The sequence below is a fragment of the Aulonocara sp. 'chitande type north' Nkhata Bay genome, linkage group LG16 (assembly GCF_057382095.1).
Source record: "Aulonocara sp. 'chitande type north' Nkhata Bay isolate Kocher_YH1m ecotype deep benthic linkage group LG16, A_spYH_male_GT1.1, whole genome shotgun sequence".
In the NCBI taxonomy this organism is placed as follows: domain Eukaryota; kingdom Metazoa; phylum Chordata; class Actinopteri; order Cichliformes; family Cichlidae; genus Aulonocara; species Aulonocara sp. 'chitande type north' Nkhata Bay.
This window is the reverse complement of record NC_141359.1, coordinates 40,641,801-40,664,053: the sequence shown is the minus strand read 5'-3', so window position 1 is coordinate 40,664,053 and position 22,253 is coordinate 40,641,801. Positions and strand designations below refer to the sequence as shown.

The window sequence follows — 22,253 nt, the reverse complement described above, 5'->3', positions numbered from 1 at the left end:
GAGGAACAGTTTATTCCCCCAACACACACACACCAAGTCAGGGCTGGCTTTATGCTGGGGCAAGAGGGGGCAACGCCTCCTTAAACAATCGTTCTGCCTCCTTAAGTTAAACTTTTAGAAGTTGAGAAAGAAAATAATAGATTTCTGTGCTTTTTACTGTCTGTTTGCTCTGTGCAGTGCTTCACAGCTGGGAGCTCTTTTTGCTCGTTAAAGAGGACATGAAACACTGAACATGTTTACCCCACTGATCCTGACACACCGGGTCATGTTCAGCACCATCTTCTGTCAGTACGAGCGTGACGTCATGTGATTGGTTGGTTGAGGCTAACAGACGCACATTAGTTTATGTTAGCTAACTAGTGACAGGATCGATACCTCAGAGGAAAATAGGGACATTAAAGCTAAACATCAGTGTGAGGGGATCACTGTAGTGCTGCAGCAGTGAGTTTATGTGAAACCAGGACATACTGTGGACATACTGTCCACTTTACTGTCTGTGTCTGTAGCAGGAAGTGGCTGTTTGGCTAGCTGCACTGAAACAGGAAATCCAGCTGTTAGCCGTGATGTTGGTGTTTGTAAAGGACAGTGTAGAGGAGAGGCTGTTAGCTGCAGCCAACCAACCACCTGACGTCACGTTCGTACTGACAGAAACATGTTTTTATAACTTTAAGCTGTTATTTGTTAAATCCAGCTTCACAGCAGTTACATGTGTGTCAGAGTCAGAGCTCAGTGGGGTAAATTAGCCTCGATGTGTTCAGTGTTTCCTCTTTAAAGCTCAGTACAGACAACAGAAGGTTCACACCTGTGGTTCATTGAGCAGCTCTGTGTTACCGCGGTCATACAACAGAAGAGCCCCGCCTGCAGCTACAGACGCCGTGTTATGGCGAGCAGGTGTGAGGTGAGACGGCCTGCAGACAAACCAACAGTGACGCTGTTGGAGGTGTGCAAATCACTTGCTGTCATTAAAGGTTTAAGTCTGGATGAACTCCTGAACAGGTGATGGTACCGCCACAAGACGACCTCTGACCTTTGACCTCTTCTATCTGTTTCAGGTCAGGGGATGACCGAGCCTGATCAGAGTCTTCTTGGCAGCGGGAACGGTGGGATCACCGTGGGAGGCCTCAAGTCCGTCCTGGAAGACGCCATCTCCCCGGCCTTTGGCGCCACCATCATCATCATCATCACGGTGATCATGTCCGGCAGTGCGTACCTCTGCTTCCTCAAGTACATCTGCAACGGCTGCTGCAAGCCCATGCAGGTGGTACCGGCCGCTGACGTGGACCCCAACAAGGTGGAGGAGCAGGTGTAGGTGATGGAGTCGGTCCCCGTGCTCGATTCAGGCCGTCGAGTTTTTCTGTCTGAAACGTTGTTTTCAGTTTCCTGCAGCTGGATGGATCAGAGGCCTCTGCAGGCGAGACGTGAAGCTCAGCACAGGCTGGAGAAACCAGCCAATCAGTGAACACCAACATGGTGCAACCACCTGCCAGACGCGTCACAAAATCAAAGACCTTACTTCAGTGGTTTGTTGGATCTCTGTGTTTGTGTTCAGTGGAGCTCCGTGTGCTGACATGTTCATGGAGCGTCAGCAGGTAAAAATACGAGGCTGCAGTTTCTGTGAGGATCTTCAGGAACTGTTCTCCAGGCTTCCTGAAGGACAGTCAAAGCTCTTCTTTGGATGTTTCTGCCTTTGCTTGTGTTCTCTGTCAGGATGATCCCACACTGCTTCAGTGGAGCTGAGCTCTGAGGAGGCGCATCCATCACTGATGTGTGCTTTGTGTTTGGCATCACTATGATGTTTCCAGATGTTCCTGCGTGGTGGATCAGACTCTGTAATTCATCAGTTTAAGATCTCCAACAGCACTGACTGACCTGAAACCATGACACAGCCTCCACCGTGCTTCACAGATGGCTGCAGACGCTCACTGCTGGACCTCCTCCTGACCTCCTCGTACACACTGACCATGATGTGGATCCATCTCTCCATCACACCTGTTCCTCTGACCTTCAGTCCAGTTCTGGTGTCATTTTCAGCCTCAGGTTACTTTATTTCTACATGGAGGTAGCTTTGTTCTGCAGCTGTGAATCCTCACATACACACTCTCAGTACAGCTACACACAAACACAACGTTCATTCGTCCGTCTCAGTAACGGCGGCTACAACAAAGCCATTTTTAAACGTGCTGTTTTACGTTTTGGGACCAGAAGGAAAAACTGAAACGGACCAGCTGCACCTGCCTGCTGTGGTTCCTCTGTCGGCCCGTTGGACTGAGTTTCTTTTCTTTACCGATAAATATCCAAACTGTGACACCAAAGAAAAATGACAGGGTGATAAAATAAACCATCATGGTTTTGTCAACATGGAAGCGAGAAAGCTGTGCGAGACATGAGCGTGGCTGGTGGGCGTTAAGCTCCACAGTCTGACCTGTAATAAGACTGACTTCATGTGTGCGAGTGCTTTTCCTAAAGTCACGAGTCGTATCTTTAGACGTAGCTATGCTCGGCTGCAGACAGGACACCTCAGCAAGTACTGAGTCATGGCTGCTACGTGCTGTGGCTGGAAAGAAACACAGCAGATTTCCATGAGACTTACTGCTTCTTACGGAGCAGAAGGCTTTTCCACGTGACCCCCGCTCGATGCCAATGTGCTCGTTATGTTTGCGGCTGAATGAACTGAACATCAGCTGGCTCACAGTCTGGATGCTGCTGTGGTTCTCACTCTGGACCAGGCTTGGTGTTCCTCAGCAGCACGGCGAGGTCAGACGGCGTACGTGTTTAAAAACAGGATTCCTACAGATTCAGTCACTCATGGTTTAATCTTAGGATGAGCTCTAACTCACCTGGAAGGAATAATCGTGTCTTTTCAAAACACAGAATAAGAACACATCAGCAAGCGTCCACATCATCCCCACAAGTCTCTGTGAACATGTCCCCACTGTGTGCTGCGTAAGTGAGCAGTGAGTGCACACAGCTGTGATCTGGACTCATCTGTTTGCCTTCAGTAAGGATGTCTTCCTCACAGACGTCCTTACTCAGAGCATTTCTGAGGAGGCTTCAGTGAACAGCAGATGATCAGCTGAAGGTCCTCCTTGTTTACCTGCTGTGGATGGGCTGGTTCTGTGTTCATGTCTGTTATGTGTTGACACGGCTCTGGTTCATCTTTTTGTTAGGAGCCTTTGATGCTTGAATGAGTTGTAGGTCAGAGTTCAGACCCTTAATAAAAAACCTTCCTCTGGTACAAAGACTGGACTGAACCTGAGTGTAAGAGCAGCCAGTGTCCAAAGAAGACCTTTTACAGACCTTCAGGGGGATGTGGATCAAAGGTAAGGAAATGACGGTGGCTCAACAGTACTGAGCTGTAAAAAGACTAAAGCAGCATTTCAGGAAAACATGAGTGTTTCACACAGACTGTCCTGTCGCCGTGCTGATTGTTGTACGTGTGTGCGTGCGTGTGTGTGTGTGTGTGCGTGTGTGTGCGTGTGTGTGTGTGCGTGTGTGTGTGTGTGTGTGCGTGTGTGTGTGTGCGTGTGTGCATGTGTGTGCATGTGTGTGTGTGCGCGCCGAGCTCTGTATTCTCCAAAACGTGTTTTTTAATAATTAAAAACATGAACGCTGAGGCTGTGACGCCGAGTTAATGATCCCAGCCGTGAGCTCGGAGCTCATCAAACACACAAACATGGACGCTGCAGCATCCTGTCAGCAGACCCATCACCATGGAGACCAAACATGTCCTCCTGTGACAAAAACTCCGCCCTGATGTGATTTGAATCTGCTTCCTCCTGATTGTTCGGAGGCGCCTCACGCATCCAGCAACGGAAGTGAGTTCAGAACTGACACACACACGTACTCGTTTTCATATGCTAGTGAGGACATCTCATTGACATAACCCTAACCTGACCCCGACACTAAAACCTTCAAATTCATGTGGACGACCCTTTGTCCCCAGGACTGCGGGTCCCCACAAGTATAGTAGGATGCCAATTTTTGGTCCTCACAAAGATACATTTTATTTATGAGCACCTTTCAAGTCACCCCAGGACACTTTACAATAGGATAAAACACTTAGTAAAGATAACATTAACAAACAGTGGAGTCACAGTGAATATGCAGATTTGAACAGATGAGTTTTGAGTTGGGATTTAAACTGGGAGAGAACCAGTGTTTCTTATTTCTGGGAGCAGAGCAGCTGAAAGCTCTGCTTCCCACGGTGGTGAGGCGGAAGGAAGGCACAGCAAGCTGGATGGAAGAAGAAGATCGAAGTGAACGGGCAGAACAGGTGGTGGTTAACAGGTCAGCAAGGTAAGGAGGAGCGAGGTTATGAATGGCCTTGAAGGTGAGCAGAAGAAGTTTGAATATTATCTGGATTTTCACAGGGAGCCAGTGAAGTTCCTGAAGAACAGGTGATGTGCTGGTAGGAGGGGTTCTGGTGGTAATGTGAGCAGCAGAGTTCTGAACCAGCTGAAGCTGATGGAGGGATTTTTGGGGGAAACCATGCAAAAGAGAGTTGCAGTAGTCGATACAGGAGGTAACAAGACTGTGGACAAGAATGGACGTAGACTGGGTGGAGAGAGAAGGAAGCAATCTGTTAATGTTACGTAGATGGAAGTAGAATGGCCTGGATGACACCAAGGCTCTTAACCTGAAGATGCCTAAACATGGCGCGCACACACACACACACACACACACACACGACATAAAACTGACAGATTGATGATGTCACCTACACCTGTCAGTGAGGGGGGCGGACCCTTCCTGTCTTCGTGCTCACTGGTTACAGGCTGTCATGTGACTGCCCTCCTCGCCTGTCGCTTTACCTGCTCATCATTAAAGCTGCTGTGCAGGTGCGAGTTTTCAGAGCGTCCACCTGAAGCGGGCCTCAGAGTGGAGGGAGGTTCACGCCTCCTCTCTGAGGGACAGTGAAGAGCTTTGAAGTGGGAGGAGTCAGATCAGGATTTACTGTTTGAGTTTCATGATGTTCAGTTTTCATGGTGATAGATCCACAGCCGATTACCCACACATGCATGTCTCTCTGTTACCGATGACCTCTGACCCTTAGACTGAGAATCCTCTCAGAGCTCCAGACGTACCCAAAGCATCAGCAAACGCCCGCGGCTGATGGAGCAGGAGGGCCGTGAGGAGCGCACGGCTGAGCTGTGGAGTCCATCTGTGTCCATCAGCCACTGTGGGACACAAATCCATGGCTGACACCTGAAATCTGTATATGACAGTTTGGGGGTTGAGTCACGAGACCGATGCTCGTCGTGTTCGTGGTCCTGTAAAACCATCACACAACAAAGAACGACGTTCAGCTGCTCGTGAGGATTTCATCGACCTTTAAACACAACCTCACAAATTTTACTGTTTTATTATAAAGACAAAGAGACTTTTCTTTCTTTACATTAAATAACTGAATTTTTCAATGTAATATTTATCTTTCTTCCTGACTTGATGGAAATAAGCAGTGGTTGGACCCTCTGGGTGGACGCTTCTGGCCCACGGGCCGTATGTTTGCCACCGTTGCTGTAAAGCTTGTGAAGCTAGAGTAGCTGCATCGTGAAGGTTCGCTGTGCCAGCTGCTGTTTGTTTGTGCGGCGTCTCACTGGGACACAAAGACTCGGCTCAGGTTTAAAACGGTTTTTATTAAAGCAACAACAGAAAGAAGTGCGGTTGGCGTGAGAGCGCCGTCAGCAGAGACCGCCACGGTCATCAGGGCTGCTCAGGTCCTCGAGCGGGGAATTGGTGAGCAGCCTTTCATCCTCTCTGCTGACGCGCCGAGACGTGAGGAAGGAGGAGCCGAAAGAGCGCCGAGAGCCGGAAGCAGGAAGAGGTCGAGGTCAGAGTCAGCGTCTGATTTGGCACGGCGTCTGATTGGGATGCTTTTTGGACCTCCCTGCCCTCCAGCTCTCGGCTTACTTTCAGGACCCACAGTTCTCCTTCGGCAGCACGTCGACGTCCTGCTCTGTGGGCGGGGTCATCAGGGCGGGTTCGCTGCTCATCCTGTCGCCCTTGCGAGCTGCGGAGACAGAGAGAGATGGAGAACAGGAAAGAGTTTATTTAAAATGGAAGAACTTCCTGTCTGACACTGTTCTAACTTTAGAGGCTTTTATTCTGTAAAAACGTCAGCCTGAAGCTCCTCCAGCTTCACGCAGTCGGAGCTCTGATGTCTCTGTTCTCCTCACACAGGTGTGCTCAGGTGAGTCCAGCTCCTGTGCTGGACCGTTTGTCTCTGGGTCCCGGTGATTCTGCTGCTCAGTCGCCATCAGACTCACAAAAGCGCCGAGTGTCGGCTCTGCAGCTCCACAGCACAGAAACAGGCGTTTCTTTGTGTCTGCAGGTCAAAGGTCGCGGTTCTGCTGAAGTGGAGTCGAAGCTCCACACAGGTTGCCCCTCTGGGAGTCGTGTCACGTAAACACGGAGCGGCGAGGACTGCAGGACTGGAGCTGCTGGTCCAAACCTCAAACGTCCACATGACGCACCAAAGAGCGTCTGTGAGCGCAGACGGGGTTTCCTCTGCAGTGAGGCGCACCGCAGGGTTTAAATACAGCTTCTGTTCAGGTGAGCTGCCCAGAGTGTTTCTGTGGTGAAGTTTCTGTGCGAACGCTCTCACCAGGCTCTCTTGATTTCCTCTGTCAGCGCTGCAGAGGCGCCTCGTTGGCCACGGCGGCGTGGAGAAAAGAGGACAGTCTAAAACAGCTGCGAGAGCTTCACCACATCCTTCTCACCGCAGCTGCAGCTCTGAGCGCCGCTTTCTCACAGTAAACAGAGTCTGAGGCGAGTCTGCAGAGGATCTCTGACCGAACCTGAGCGTCACCTCTTTGTCCTCTGAGGTCGACTGACACCGATACATCACTGGAGGACACTGACCACACTCACATTTAGCCTGCTTGCATCCCGCGGTGCTCGGCTTCTCCGGCTGCTCCTCTCCTCGCGCCGCAGCCCGGATCTTCCTCGCCACGTACCGACAGGCTGCAAACAGAACGACATGAACTCGAGTGAGTTAACGGACCCACCGTGAGTCCCATTCCCCGAGAACATCGGGACTTAGGATCAGACTTAACTGAAATCATATCTGAGCCAGCAGGCTCTGACACCGCCACACCGTCCCCGAGTTTGACCCCTAACCCTGAATTATCCTGCCGGTGCAGGAAATGCTGATTACATCTCATAAATGCAAATTAACAGTCCGTTCATGTCTTTGTCAGAAGCTGACCTGATTGGCACTTTTTGGGGGGTAACAACAATAATAATATTGATATTTATAACAAAGTGCAGTAATAACAGTGTGCAATACACTTATTCTACATTTTATTACTAACTTAAGTTACTGCGTGGTGTTGTACGTAGTGCCGACGGGGGAGTTTTTCCATTGTACTGCTGTACTATGCCTGACTGTGCAATGACAGTAAAGAGTCCTTATCTTATCTTGTGGTAATTATCTGATGGTTCAGGCTTAACGGGCTCGTTTGCATCTGGAGCTCCGGCTGTGGGAACCCCGCGATGATGGTGTCAGAGTCTGAAACCGGATGCAGGCTCGTGACCGTCTCGCTCGGCCGGTTTGGCTTCAGAGGAATCCAGAGAATGAATGTGGGTCCCAGCCACTGCTCCTTAATCTGACAGCTAAAATAATCCCAGCTTCTATTATCATTATTATTATGAAATCCTGTTTAGCTTCCGGTCGGCATCAATGAACATGCTGAAGCAAACAGAGACCATCGTTCATAATGTAAAGAGCCGCAGCGGCCACACACGAGAAACCAACACAGTGAAAAATGTCTCCACACACACGGAACTAAAGAAACGACACGTTACACGGTTCACGCTGACAGCTTTGGTTTTAAGTCATCTTTTCATTACTTATTTCTTTCTTTAATTTTCACTGATCGCTGAAGAAAGACTGTCGCTGTGTTCAGGCGCTCCGGAAGCTCCTTTACACCAGTTCAAAGTCTGGCACGTAAATCCAGGTGAGACCAAATCAGCGCTGTTTACCATCTGCACTCAGATTAGACCGAGATTATCTTTAAAGGTGGGAGTTAATCTGGGCTGTCTCTCAGCCGCAGGTTTGGCTCTCGGGGTTAATCCAGAGTTTAGCCAGAGCCAGGCCCTCAACTGTGGGCTCGATCTAATCCCTGGAGTAACCCTGACAGAGCCGCAGGTAACCCGGAAGTGAGAAGCCTGGTCTCGGGTTCAGACCTGAGCCAGAGTCTGTCGGACTCACCGCTGATGATCAGTCACACCATCCTTCAGATGCGCGGTGTCAGGAGCTGCTGTTCTGGTCCGTGTGTCCGTGTGTGTTAACGCTCAGCTGATATCTGAGCTCTTCCTCAATAACAAGTCTCCTCTGATAGCCCCTCCCTCTGAGGAGGGGGAGGAGCCTTCACTGTCGCTGCAACAAGCTCAGATCCTCCTTCTGAGTGATCTGTGCTCCTGGATCGTCCAACACTGAATCTGACTGTAACCCACGATGCTGTCAGGTCAACGATGGTGTTCAGAGGGGTCAGACAGATTGTAACTGAGTACATGTACTCAAATACTTACTGAAGTGCAGCTTTAATGTACTTCAGTAAGTATTTGAGTACATGTACTCAAATACTTACTGAAGTGCAGCTTTAATGTACTTCAGTAAGTATTTGAGTACATGTACTCAAATACTTACTGAAGTGCAGCTTTAATGTACTTCAGTAAGTATTTCTGTGCAGTGGCGGTCCTAGCCTGTTTGGCGCCCTGGGCGAACACTCCCTCTGCCCCCCCCCCCCCCCCCCCCCCACACACACACACACACACACACACATATGGAGAGAGAGAGAGAGAGAGAGAGAGAGAGAGAGAGAGAGAGAGTGCATAGTATGCAAACGGCTACCAAACAGCCATCATAATTCGTCATACAATGAGAACAGGACAAATCAACAACTGACACTGACTCATTAATATTAAAACCTGTAACATAATGTGTTGTTTGGAGTTTCGTCTGTTACTGTTGCTGTTTTTACCATTTCTTCTGGGAGCAACTGTAACCCACATTATTTCCTCATTGTCAGTTGTTGATTAGCTTCCCCAGCTCATGAATGGACGCGATGCTGTTTTGATCCTGAGAGACAGTTACTTCTACATCTGCATCATCGCTCTCAGCGCCACTCTCCCAAAACTCTTCGTCAGGCTCAACATGAGCTTCCTCCATGAGGCCGCCTCTCTCTGACTCTCTGTCCAGTTCAACATCCAAACTAGGCAGAGGGTGACGTCACACAATGCACTGGCACAAGATGGCGCTGCACATGCTCTAAAACATAGGTGTCAAACTCTGGCCCGCGAAGCCATACCAAATTACTATTAGAGCTGGACTACTGGTATTATACAGCTAATATATATGTTGTTTAGTATTAAGCTTTGCTTGTTCCATATTCAGTCCATAAGAAAAGATTCATTCATATATCTGGAGGAAGGTTTTTTTTCAATAAATATCAATGTTAGCCCACGATTTTGTTCCAGTTTTCAATTTTGGCCCACTTTGTATTTGAGTTTGACACCCCTGAAAACCAGTAACTTTAAACACTTACTGGTCAAATCCATCACAGACCTGACACAGCACCTGAGCGACGGTCCACAGTTCACTGAAACCTCCTCAGAAATGCTGTCATGAAGACATTCTTAATGAAGGGAAACAGGAGGACAGACTGAGGCTGAAAATGACACCAGAACTGGACTGAAGGTCAGAGGAACAGGTGTGATGGAGAGATGGATCCACATCATGGTCAGTGTGTACGAGGAGGTCAGGAGGAGGTCCAGCAGTGAGCGTCTGCAGCCATCTGTGAAGCACGGTGGAGGCTGTGTCATGGTTTCAGGTCAGTCAGTGCTGTTGGAGATCTTAAACTGATGAATTACAGAGTCTGATCCACCACGCAGGAACATCTGGAAACATCTGACTGGCAGCAGCTTCATTTTTCAGCACGCCGATGATCCCAAACACACTGAGAGAGCAGTGAAAGCACACAGGAACACACACACGAGTCATGGAGTCCAGTGTCGAGTGGAGACTGCTTTGTTCCTCCTGAATTGGAGGCCTTGTTTCTTGAAGAGTCAAACACCATCCCGCTCATGCAGCGTTGTAGAGACATGCAGCCAGAGCTGCAAAGCACTGTGGGTGAGCCTCATGCACCCGCGTAGCTTCTACGTCTCTAAGCAGGCCTTAGCCATCACTCGTCATCGCTCGCTGTGTTATCAGTTAAATACAGGGACCAAACAGTGCTGCAAACATGCTTATCTGCTGGGAAGCTTTAACATGGGAGTCTACGGGGACGGGCTCGCTGCTTCCCCTACTGGACGTCAGAGGAACTGCATGTTTTGTGCTTCAGTGTGTTTCCGTCACCACGAGTGTGTGAACAGGTCCTCACAGCATCACACACACACTCCTGCCTTCCTTCCTTATGAGGCCCACTGTCATAATGACTTCAACCACAGACTGACCCGAGCCTCAGCTTGAACACACCGCGAGTCCGAACCCCCCTGCCCCCTAAAGCTGCCACCTGCCCACGTGACTGCACACTGTAAAAAGTAAGTGTCGGTGAAAACGTTGAGAAGTGTTACGGTTCCGTTTCGGAATAACTCGGTGCTGTTGGTTCGTCTGCCTGTGACTAAGCAGCAGACATGCGCGCTGTCACATAAATAAACCCACGTATAAATAAAGGCACGTGACACCCCGTGTGCGCGTGCTCTGGGTGAACCCACACTTTTTCCAGCGCGCTCTGATTCCTTGAAGCCGGACTCGTTTCTGCGCACACGCCAGTTTCGCTTCCGCGTACTTCCCCGCCTCTTGTTGCCGTGAAAGCTACCAGGAAACACACTCGGAGCCGGATCACAGCACACTGACAGCGGCGAACCTGCCGGGGACATGGCAGCCTCTGTGTGCGCCTTCATCCTGGCGCTTTACGCACTGTGCGGCTCCGCAGGTAAGCACACCTTTACTTTGAGGGCAGGTGAGGAGGAGGCGGTCTGACGGAGGGAAAGGCAGCGCAGAGCGTCTGGAGCTCAAAAAGAAAGCTCAGCTAGTGACGAGTGTTTAAACTAAAGCTGTGAGCTGAAACCCAGAGCACAGTCTGCTGTTTACTCAGTCAGACAGGTGAACTTTGACCCCAGCACAAGAGACAGCAGTGTGTTTTAGTGTCAGCGAACAGCGCTCATGTCTTTGTGTTTGTGCTCAGCCGGCTCAGGAGGGCTCAGCGCACCCACCCACGTCCGACTGACGTCCTACAACATGGACCTGGTGCTCAGGTGGGATCCACCTGAAGGGACGACCGATGTTCTGACCTACACGGCCGAGTACAGGTGAGTCACCGGCGGGTGTGACAGCTTCAGGTGATCGCAGTTTAGTGTCAGAGAACTGAGTCACTTTCAGTTTGAATGTTTACCTTCAGGAGGGCGAGTGCGATCATCACACTTAGGGCTGGGTATCGTCACTGATTTCTAGAATCGATTCAATTCCGATTCGATTTAATTCGATTCTATTCAATTTGAATCTGGGAAATTTTGACAGTCAGAAATATTATAATTCAGATCAGTACATTTACATATTTTTGTATCTATAAAAAGGAAGCTGACACACGCAAGACTTTATCAAAGGTGTGAGCATCACAGCAGAGGCCTTTGTGTCAAAGTAGCTGAGGATAAAACACAAAAAAACATGAAGGTGATTTTCCTGGCCTGGGATTTTATAAAAATATTCTGCAGTACATCAAAAACGAAAGAAAACCATTAATCAACACATGATTGTAATCTGAAGTTACAGCGGTTTTATTAGAGACACAGCATTTTGCATAATTTCAAAAAGTTTTAATTTGTTCAGTATTGAACGGCAGAAATTAGGTTTTCTTTTCGGAAGTATATAAAACGAAAAAAAAAGAAAGTCGGCCGACAGCGCTGTAAACAACGGTAGTCTTGTGCGTAACAAGTAAGCGAATAATGAAGAAAACAGATTTTTAGACGGGAAACTGTTCTTGAAGTATACTGAGAGAGAGAGGGAGAGAGAGAGAGAGCTGTGCATCGTGGTCGAAGCAAAACAGTAAAAGTCAGAGTGAATACATGACGATGTTTATGTGAAGCGTAGTTTGGATCTTCTTTTGCTGCTGGTTCGGTCAATATTGTTTGGAGAGACATCAAACTAACAGCTTTAGAATCAGCGCATAAAGGGCGTGAACACACGGACCCGCCGAATCAGAATCAGCGAGCTGTCGGCTTTCAGCCCCGACCGTGAGAAAGGCGACATCTCACTGATTCTGATCCGTGGGTTCGCGCTGTGTGTTTAAGTCTTTGTGCAGAATCCGTGTTCCTGCTCTCATTTACTGTCTTAGCTGTTTGGTGGTTCTTGAAATTTTGTGAGATTTCACCTGAGATTCTGGCATTTCGGGCAAAATAAATTTATATAAAAAAATCGATTCAGGATTTTAATGAATCGATTTTACGTTATCCAAGCCAGAATCGATTTTAATCGATGAATCGATTATAAAAACCCAGCCCTAATCACACTGCGAGCTAGAAAAGGAAACTTAATCTTTGGGTCTTACTCGTCGCTGTCAGTGGAAAATCAAAGATTCCAGAGCAGCTGGGCTCAGAAATGGACGTTATTCTTCCTCCGAAGAGTCCGATCACCTCAGTGTTTGGGAGCAGGTCACACTTCGCTTTGTCATATTTTTAGTTGCTCTCTGAATCAGGGATGCCAAACATGAGGCCTGGGGACCAGCACCGGCCCACCAGAGGCTCCATTCTGGACAGTTCATAAAGTATTATGAAGAAGTTTTACCTGCAGGACACTGGCTTGGGAATACGTGGAAAGTTAAAATATTCCTAGATCTTTATAAACTACTGACATCATACAGAATGAGTGCACGTTTGCTCACTCCTGCCAAAATAAAAAATGAAAGGCTGCAGCAATAAAACATCCGCTGATGCTTTCTCCTATGAAACCCTTCGGTTCAGCGATGCTGCAGAGCTTCAGGTCCTGCTGGGATTTGTCCCAAGTAAGGCGCGAGCCTTTTCCCAGGGTCTGCATGGACTGAAGGAACAGTGACTGCAATAAAGCCTGTGAGCGCAGGATGTACTCTGTTCAGGCCACATAGAGGAAGTTGGATAAACTGTCAGTAAGATAATCCATGCAGAATGTGAACTAATGAAATCCGATGTGGCCACAGACCGCCCCTGAGAAGACCCGCCTACCTTGATGTACTCACGCGTGCGAGCAAACCTGACCCCCACGACAAGCCCATTACCGTCAGATTATGAAACGCCACCCTATTCAGCTCTTCCCACCATGTCTGTGTCCGATGGGCTCCTGCAAAAAGCTCATTATCTGCAAACTGACGCGCCGCCATCCCTGCATGAGGAAGCACCTGTACCTCCAGGTGAAGCGCTGATGGTGCCTCGCGATGAGGAGACTGAAACAGCCGTGTCCAAAGAAGAAGTACAAACGCAGTTATGGAATCACAAAGTCACAAAAGTTACTCATCCAAGAGCAGGGGAACGGTGAGTTCCAGCTGTTGTTCTGGGAGAGATCATTCTAAGAAGAACGGATTTCATGAGTCTGTATAAATGTGCCCTCGTGTCCAGCATCAGGAGTTTTTCCTGCAGGCAGTATAAATTTGAACCTGATGTCTTTCTGTAGGAACAAACATTTAAAACTCAGCGCTGAGTAAACCTTCCATCACACCTGGATTTACCTGGATGCAGAGGTGCGGCGGTTATTCTGTAGAACGCCGTGCGCTGATGAACAGTGTGTTTGCAGACTCGTGGATTAGTCGTGTTTTTTCTCTCCTGTTGAGATGTCGAGTAAAACCGTCACAGGAACATCTTCGCTTCTTTGTGGGTGTTGACCTCCGACCTCAGCCCCTCCTCCCTGCGCTGTCAGATCTCGGCTTTATGAGGTCGATCTGATGAAGACGTGCGTTCAGGCAGAAGTCAGGAGGCGGAGTCGTGTTCAGATGAACAGATTAAACTGCGGTGCGTTTGTGGAACCGACACAACCGCCGTCATGTCCAAACATAATCTCAGCATCTGATTGGTCAGGGCACAGCCTTCCATCTGTGCCCGGCTCAGGCAAGCCGGCGGCGTTCCCGGGTCTTCTTTGCGTGGACGCAGTGATGATCCTGAGCCCATGCAGATGTGTCCATCCAGCTGTGTGCGCTCTGGAAACACCCGGCCTCCTCTTTAGTTGGCAGACGTCGAGGTTTACACTCTTCTCCAGCCTTTTGTTGCAGCTCGTCCAACTTTTCTGAAAAACGATTCTAAAGCGGTGTCAGTGTCAGCACTCGATGTGCTCCCTTTGTGCGTTTTCAGATGATCCTTAATGATTATTTAAAAACAGTATGCACGTGCTCTGAAACGGTGAGGACAGCGCAGTGACTGCAGACCGGTTTAGTCCTGCTTTGCATATGAATCTGTGATATCTGCACCATCAGTCCTGCTGTTCCACATTTCTGAAAAGCTGCAATCAGATCACTTACAGGAAGAACAGCACCTGCCTTTCTCCTGCTCTCCGGCCCACTGAAGCCATTTTAATATGTGTGGTGTGGTTTGTGAGGACCGTGGTGAAATCGAAGCTGTTATTGTTGCGGTCCAGGTGTTCACACAACAGAAACGTCCTCTTATCTGCAGCGTCTCTGTTCTGGGAAACGCCTCCACTCGACTGACTCGTTAGAAAGCAAACGCACGCTTTTCTGTCCCGATGCACAAACGGTGAACGTGGCGTTCCAGCTTTGATGTAACCAGCACCGCCAGCTCGTGTGAGCGTTAGTTTCTTTGCTTCGTGCCGTCACACGTCCTGCAGGATAAAGTCGTGAGATCTTCTTGAACAGCGGTCGTGTTCCCGAGAGGAGAACATCTGTCTGAAGTCACACCTGTGACGCCATCGCTGTGTTTCTCTGTTACAGAAGCTTAGCAACTGGATACAACAATGGCTGCACAAACACATCAGCCCTCAAATGTGAGTTCACCTCCTCCTCCATCACCGTGCACGGGAGTTACACGGGCAGAGTGCGGGCGCATCGGGGGGCCGAGAGCTCCAGCTGGGTGGAGAGTAACGTCATTGACATGGACAGACACAGTAAGTGAATCTCGTCATATGTGCCGAGCTCGTTTGTCTCTGATCCAGTAGCGTGACACAGAGAGGAAAACCGAGTATTAGCCGATGACGAGCTGATGGGTGTCGTTTATCCCACTGAAACTTTTGCCCGTTTGGCACTCGGGTGGAAATTTTAGCTCTGTGCTAAAAAACCAGCCCATAGTGATTGGAGAGGGGATCTAACCCCTGCAGTTATCTGCATTTGAAACTATGAAATCTGCAGGCACAAAGCAAGACCTCTGCTTCTGGGAGCTTTTGGTATCCTCTCGTTGGCCACTTCTACTGGACAGAGCTGAAGCTTTTCCAGTTGTGCCACATGTGCTCCACAGTGGGAAATGTTGCTCTAACTCCCATCGGCTGCTCAGTTTTGTTCCAAGCTTCCATGTTAGTGGATTTCCAGGCCAAGACTTTCCCCTCTGTCGTCTGGTATTTACAAAGGAAGAGGCTAAAAAGCCAGCTGACAATTATAAGGCAGCAGATAATAACCCTCACAGCTGACTTGTAGATGATTAAGGTTATTTTCCCTCGTGTAATGTCATCATTCAAGTCAAGTCAAGTCAAGTTTATTTATAGAGCACATTTAAAAACAACCAAGGCTGACCAAAGTGCTGTACAGTAAATACAGATAAAAATACAATAGAACACAATTTCGTAAAACACCTCGTTGATCAAAATAAAAAATAAATAAACAAATAAATTAAACCTTTCTAAAAGCCAATGAAAAGAGGTGAGTTTTAAGAGCAGTTTTAAAAGTTTCTAGGCTTTTGGAGAATCTGACGTGAGGAGGTAAACTGTTCCACAGTCTGGGTGCAGCCACAGCAAACGCCCTCTCTCCCTTTGTCTTTAATTTATACCTGGGAACATCTAAAAGCATCAGATCGGCTGACCTCAAAGATCTCCTGGGGCGATAAGTACTAAGGAGTTCTGACAGGTAAGAAGGTGCAGTGCCATTTAAAACCTTAAAAGCCAGCAATAAGATTTTAAAATCAATCCTAAAAGCAACTGGGAGCCAGTGGAGAGAGCAGAGAACCGGAGTGATGTGGTCTCTTTTTTTTGAACCGGTCAACAGGCGAGCGGCAGCGTTCTGCACCAGTTGAAGGCGATGTAGACAGGAACGATCTAGGCCAGCATAGAGGGAATTGCAGTAGTCCAGCCGTGAAGTAATAAAAGCATGGACCACTCTTTCTAGATCGTTCCTGCAAAGGTAAGACTTGACTTACCTTGACTTGACTTGATCATTGATCTAACAGAACAAGTTTTGGGAGGTAAAATGAAAGATTGGTGAATGAGACCATTTGGTGGGTCTCAGAGAAGCTTCCTGAGATCAGGATGGTCCCCTTCAGCTCCGGTTCAGACTGTGGCAGCAGCTGTGTGGGGAGTCTGCAGTTATGCAATGACTGCTTCAGCAGGGGACGTCTGAAGAGCCTCGCTGAGCTGAAGACGATCAGAAATGAAACCGTGAGCGAGCTTTTCAGCGTCTCGCTCGTCAGAGCTCTCGCCGTCGCTGACTTCAGTCCAGTCAGAGTGAAATCCTGGTTTCTGTGTTTCTGTCTGTGTCCTCAGTGAAACCGTCTGCCGTCATGGTGGGAACCTCCCCAGCTCCAAGCACACTGGCATAACAGAGCTGTAGCAGATGGAGTGGACTGTTAGAGAAGCTGCAGCTTTGATTTTGTCCAATAAAAACGTCTCTCCACATCTGTCCCCCTCAGCCTTCATCGGTCCACCTGATGTGACTCTTCATGTCACTGGGACATCTTTGGAAGTCAGCATTAAAGACCCAGTGTTCAAGCAGTCAGAACTGAGGGAGACGTACACCTCGGCCACCTATAACATCACCTACTGGAAGAGCAGCTCGAAGGAAGAGGTGGGAACGCCGGTTTGTAGTTTTAGCTTCTAATATTATTAGAAGCTAACATTATGCCAGCTAATATCAGGCTCCAGTGTCCTAAAATCACACTTTCCCTCTGATAAACAGTTTGATTACGTTCTCATATCACACGAGAGTTTGTTCACAAAGCGTCTGGGTGCAACAATGTTAGATGCACAATAAAGTTTCATTAAACCAGCTAAAAGCAGCAGAAACAGCATTGCTAAGGACACTTAAGCATAAGCTCAACAACTCATGGCTGAGCTTCCCTGACTTGCACTGGCCTCCTGTCACAGAGCTTCACAGCCTCTTTCAGATTAAATAAAGGTGGCGGCGTCTCGCCCACCAGTGACAGCTGAGGTAAACAGCACTGACAGCCTTCCACAGGCTTGGAGGTGGACGCGGTCCAAACAGTAGCAGGAATACGGCCACAACCGTTATGATGTACAGTCCAAATTTCATGTGTTTGATCTCTCATAGAAGCATGTTTGTCCTACAGCAGCCACCGTAGTTAGAGCTACGCACTTAAAGTGTGAGGGGTAAGAAACTGCTGACAGCTAGTGATGATGTTTTACACACTCATAGGGTGAGAGATGGGTACACCAGTATCGGTGCATCCCTAACTGTAACTTTTAAAAATTCAAAGAGTGAAAACAGTGAAATCAGCTGAGCTCCTCTGCTGCCTCCTACAGGTAGAAACAATGAGTGACATGATGCAGGACCGAGTGGTTCTTAGTGACCTGGACCCGCTGAGCGAATACTGCGTCCAGGTCCAAATCATCACCAACATGAACCCCAGACCGAGCGAGTACAGCGACGTCGTCTGTGAGCGCACCGGTGACGGTAGGCACCGCCGTCACACAGCCGTCACAATCGCTCAAGGTGTCGCTGATGGGCTCACCTGCTGCTGTGTGGTTTTCTTACAGTGGATGCAGCTCCGTGGGTGGCGGCCGTGGTGGCGTTTGTGGTCATGGCCACGGTGGTGGCTCTGGTGGTGACTCTGGTGGTCTACTGGAAACAAATCTCCAAGTTCCTGTGCCCAGAAGTCGTGCTGCCGCCACACTTTAAAGAGGTGTGTGTGTGTGTGTGTGTGTGTGTGTGTGTGTGTGTGTGTGTGTGTGTGTGTGTGTGTGTGTGAATATGTGCGTGAGTGTGTTCTTTAATCTAACACTGACCTTTCTGCCCCGCCCCCTCAGTCTCTGCTGCTGAATGATCCCAACTCCATCTACCCAGTCTCGCTGCCCTCTGAGCACTGCGACCACGTCAGCATCGTAGCAGACCACAGGACTGAGGAGGAAGGAGGGTGCAGCACTCAGCCTGATACCTCACAGGATGGGGGCTAGGAGGCGCAGGAGGGGGTGGGATGCACTTTAAAGACTCTGAGAATCGGCCTCTGACTGTGAGGTTTTAGAGCTGTGAACTCTGCAGCAGTGAAGTGATGAAGACGAGCAAGAACAGGTGAAGCTGGCCCAGGTGAAGCTGTTCCCACTGTCACAGGCTGCTGTTTATACTTTAATAGTTTATTCATGTCAATGTAAATGTTTTGCTTTCTACTGGTTTTTTAATGGTTTTAATGGTCGGAGGTTAACCGAAGCCTCTGCTGCTCCTGCTCGTAGGAACCAGGTGACCCGATGCTGGGCTGTACTGAGACAGTCTGGGTCTTTTACTGCTCTGTCTTCGTAGCCCAGTTTAATTACGTGTTCAGTAACTGGATTACAACATAACTACATGTGAAGGTGTAGCCCTGCAGGCTGTGTGTTTGGGTGTAGTAATAACTGATGTGGGGATGAGGTTGGCTTGGGTTTGCCACCAGCTGCTGTGAGACCTCGCCGTCCTCTGCTGTTTCCAGCGGGTTCACCTTGGATCTCCATCAGGCAGGATTCGGGCCGTCCAGCAGAACTTATGATGAAGAAGTGTGAACACTGTAAATACTCTGATTTATTTCTAATAAAAGTCTTTGTGACGGATGAAATGCTTCTGATTGTTCTTCGCTACAGAAACACGTGAAACATCGTTTTAAATCAGACTCAAACTTGGCTGCTGGTGTTCCAGATCAAGTGGCGTTGGTCAAACAGATGTGTGGTAGACTTGCTTTTCAGGACTCCATTTGAGTGCTCACAAAGTAAACTGCACGCTTTAGTTGTGAAGCGAAAACGCTGAAATCGCAGTAATAACACGTGCGAGGGGAACGATAACAACGACAAGATTCTCCAGATCGTTTGCTCTGTCCTGTGAACTGCATCGGCGTGGTGTCAGTCGTTTGGTGTTTCTGCGATCGTGCGAGAGAACATCACCAGGTAAACTTTTTGAATATTTTATTGTTCAGCAGCAACAAGACTGACGGAGTGTGTTTGAGGGAAGCTCACAAATGTCAGGGAGGAAATATTTGATGTTTATTTGCTGGTTTGTCGGTAGCAGCTCCTGAAAAGCAAGTCTACCACACATCTGTTCGAGCAACTGTTGCCAACCAAGTTGATTTTGCCTCTGACAAAGACGACTCCTCAGCCAGGCCTCATTTCAAAGCCCTGTAGCGCCACCCTGAGGCCCCAGTGCTACCTGTACACGGGCCGTTGAGGCCAGCAGGAGGCGCTCCAGTTGAACTTGTTTTCCCATCAGTCACTGCGTGGACGCACACTTCAGCTGCATTTATGAATCATTTGAACCCTCCTTTATTTATTTTGTGCATCTCGATGATGTTTTGTTCTGCTGGGCTGTTCTTTTGGTCCGGCTCTCAGACTAAAGGTCAGCTGTCACATACATGTTTTTTTACAGGCTACTGACAAAAAAACAAACACTTTTAACCACATCCTCGCTGAAAACACAGAAATGCAGAACTTCAGCAGCACAGGAAGTTTCAGGGTTTTACTCAGAACCAGAAAAACTTTATTTTGAGACGTGAGGCAGAGCCTTCAGTTTTCAGGCCCCTCTTCTGTGGAACCAGTTTGGATCCAGGAGACAGACACTATCTCTACTTTCAAGATCAGGCTTCAAACTTTCCTCTTTGCTAAAGCATATAGTTAGGGCTGGACCAGGTGACCCTGAATCCTCCCTTAGTTATGCTGCAATAGACGTAGGCTGCCGGGGATTCCCATGATGCACTGGGTGTTTCTTCTTCACTCTCTTAAACAAAGTCTATTTTAGTTTCATGATCTGTAATGAAATGATCTAAATCATTTATAAAACAAACTGACCTCTACACCTGATCTTAAAACCTATTTTGTCACATCTAAGTTGTAATTGGAACATGAGATGAAAATGCAAAATTTTCTTTTCTTCACTGTTACTTGTGTTGTTGCAGGATGGGGTTAAAATCATATTTTCCTGGGTATGAGCTCCTGATCCCTCAGCTCCCAGTATGAAGTGGTTTAGTGGTGTTCTTCTCACAGGCATCTGTGTCACCTTCCCTGGAGCTGCTGGTTTAATCTTTTAAACTTGTAGGTCCTGAAACAATCTTTGCTTTCCAGTAAAATTCCTTTTGTGTCTCGTTTGTCCTGAAAAGTTTATCTGGCTGTGTTTCCTACTGACGTTGGAACTGTGACAGTTTCAGTATGGCTGTTGAGGACAGCGTGCATACTAGGGCTGCCACGACTAGTCACGATTAGTCGACTAGTCACGATTAGTCGACTAGTCACGATTAGTCGACTATCAAAATGGTCGACGACTGATTTAATAGTCGACGCGTCGTTTGAAGCTTTGTAAGATCCTAAAAGATCTAATCTTTTGTGAGCTAGTAGTAGGATAAAGGAATGAGTAGCAGGATTTAAGAGTGTAATAACGGACTGAAACAGAAGATGGCAGCACTGCATGTACAAGGATGCCAGCTGCCGTTAAACCCCGTAGAAGAAGAAGAAGAAGTAGCTGTGTCCGGTATCATAGCTTTTTTTTATCGGAGCATTTTTTCTTTTTTTGCCGATGCCCGTGATGCCGCCCCGGGCAAACCGCCCGTGTCGCCCGTATCTAAAACCGCTGCTGTTTCTGTGTTCTGTTGCTTCCTGTGTACTCCACTCTGTCATACTGTAGATTTGATTCATCGTTTACAGGTGAAGCTGTCATTAAAATCATTGAATGAGATCAATGAATCAGTGATCAGGATCCAGTGGATGGATACGATTCAGCCTGTGGTTGTGATGTGAATAAAAGTGACGTGAATAAATCTGTGATCTCTGATCAGTTTGTTTAAGGATCACATTTTCATACAGAGGGATTTATTTTGGCTTCACAGACGCTGAAGCTTCAAACATGTCAGCAGGCTGGTGGTTATTATGGGATGGCATCCTCTCCTGCTGGGTGAGCAGAGTCTGTTCATTTTCATTACAGTCCAGGGTCATGGTGTGGGCGGAGCCTATCACAGGTCTCATAGGGTGAGAGATGGGTACACCTGTACAGGTTTCGATCCATCACAGAGCTCTGTGTGCCTGAGTCAGACATTTGAACTTTATACAGCTTTAGGTTGTGTTTTAGTTTCAGCTGCTGAAAAAGAATCTTAGCTTATCTTGTGTTATGTTGAAGGAAAACTGAATCTCTCTCCGTAGACTCTAACACCTCAGAGTGATCTATCAGTGAGTCTGCAGATATGAACAAAAGCAGACTCCGAGCCTACCATATCGCCTCTTATCATCGCTTTAATGACGTTTCCATCTGCTATCTCACCTGCTGACACGTCTGAACCTTCACCGACACCCACAGCTGGACTCTGAACATCTGGCTGCCTAAAAAGAAGAAAACCATCCACACAAAGATTAGGAGCTGGAAAGTGATCGGGGTGAGTTTACTGCTCTGTGTGTAGCTGTTCAGTGTTGAATGTTCACGGATGAACCTCCTCAGGAGGAGAGTGAAGGAGTCGTCCTGCATCAGTATCTGTTCAGTTAGGTCCATATATATATGGACACTGACAAGTTTTGTGTTGTGACCTGTTTACTGAGTCATATTCCAGTTATAGTTATATAATAGACGTGGATATGATGGTTAGACTCTCAGCTTTCGATCGAGGGTAACCACGTTCAGACTGGGTGAAGGGTTTAGGAGTTTCAGCTCCTTAACGTGTGCAACCCTCTTCTTAAGTGGGCCAAAAGTAATTGGACAGTTGACTCAAAGGCTATTTCATGGACAGGTGTGGGGAATTTCTTCATTACATCCTTATCTGTGGCCAAGTCAGTCACCTGACCTTCACCCAACTGAGCATTTCAGTTGTTCGAGACTAAACTTTGGTCAAAAAGACCCACAAACACACAGGAGCTGAAAGCTGCTGCAGTAAAGGCCTGAGAGAGAGAAGGAAACCAGCATCTGGTG

The 22,253-nt window shown here is 48.1% G+C and overlaps 2 protein-coding genes and 1 long non-coding RNA gene across 7 annotated transcripts in view; 2 read left to right on the top strand and 1 right to left on the bottom strand.

The window, feature by feature from the left end:
• LOC147312143 (uncharacterized) overlaps positions 1-6,858 on the top strand; it is a 12,946-nt gene extending 6,088 nt beyond the window's left edge. The window contains exons 2-4 of one of the 4 annotated variants that reach the window (XR_015125309.1): positions 1,053-3,320; positions 6,181-6,552; positions 6,631-6,858. Coding sequence is in view for 1 of the 4 variants with exons in the window: in XM_086266046.1 (XP_086122172.1) it covers positions 1,053-1,309 (257 nt within the window). In the remaining 3 variants the exon portion in view is untranslated. Of the gene's footprint in view, positions 1-1,052; positions 6,011-6,180 lie in introns of those variants that run through there. The other 3 variants (XR_015125308.1, XR_015125307.1, XM_086266046.1) reach the window with 3 other exon arrangements.
• On the bottom strand, positions 5,617-8,371 carry LOC147312142 (uncharacterized). The gene is made up of 3 exons (XR_015125310.1): positions 8,213-8,371; positions 6,871-6,963; positions 5,617-6,010 (listed from the first exon to the last, which is right to left on the bottom strand). It is a non-coding gene; the product is annotated as an uncharacterized LOC147312142 (long non-coding RNA).
• Positions 6,891-18,936, top strand: LOC147312141 (interleukin-10 receptor subunit beta-like). Of its 2 annotated transcripts, none has more exons than XM_086266044.1 (7): positions 6,891-7,958; positions 11,190-11,313; positions 14,907-15,079; positions 16,807-16,961; positions 17,657-17,807; positions 17,891-18,036; positions 18,161-18,936. In XM_086266044.1, exons 2-7 carry the CDS (start codon positions 11,243-11,245, stop codon positions 18,305-18,307), a joined length of 843 nt encoding a protein of 280 aa, XP_086122170.1. In that variant the 5' UTR covers positions 6,891-7,958; positions 11,190-11,242; the 3' UTR covers positions 18,308-18,936. The 2 variants fall into 2 exon arrangements, with proteins under 2 accessions (XP_086122170.1, XP_086122169.1); XM_086266043.1 differs by lacking the exon at positions 6,891-7,958 and adding an exon at positions 8,811-10,937.
• Positions 18,937-22,253: the final 3,317 nt, after the last annotated feature.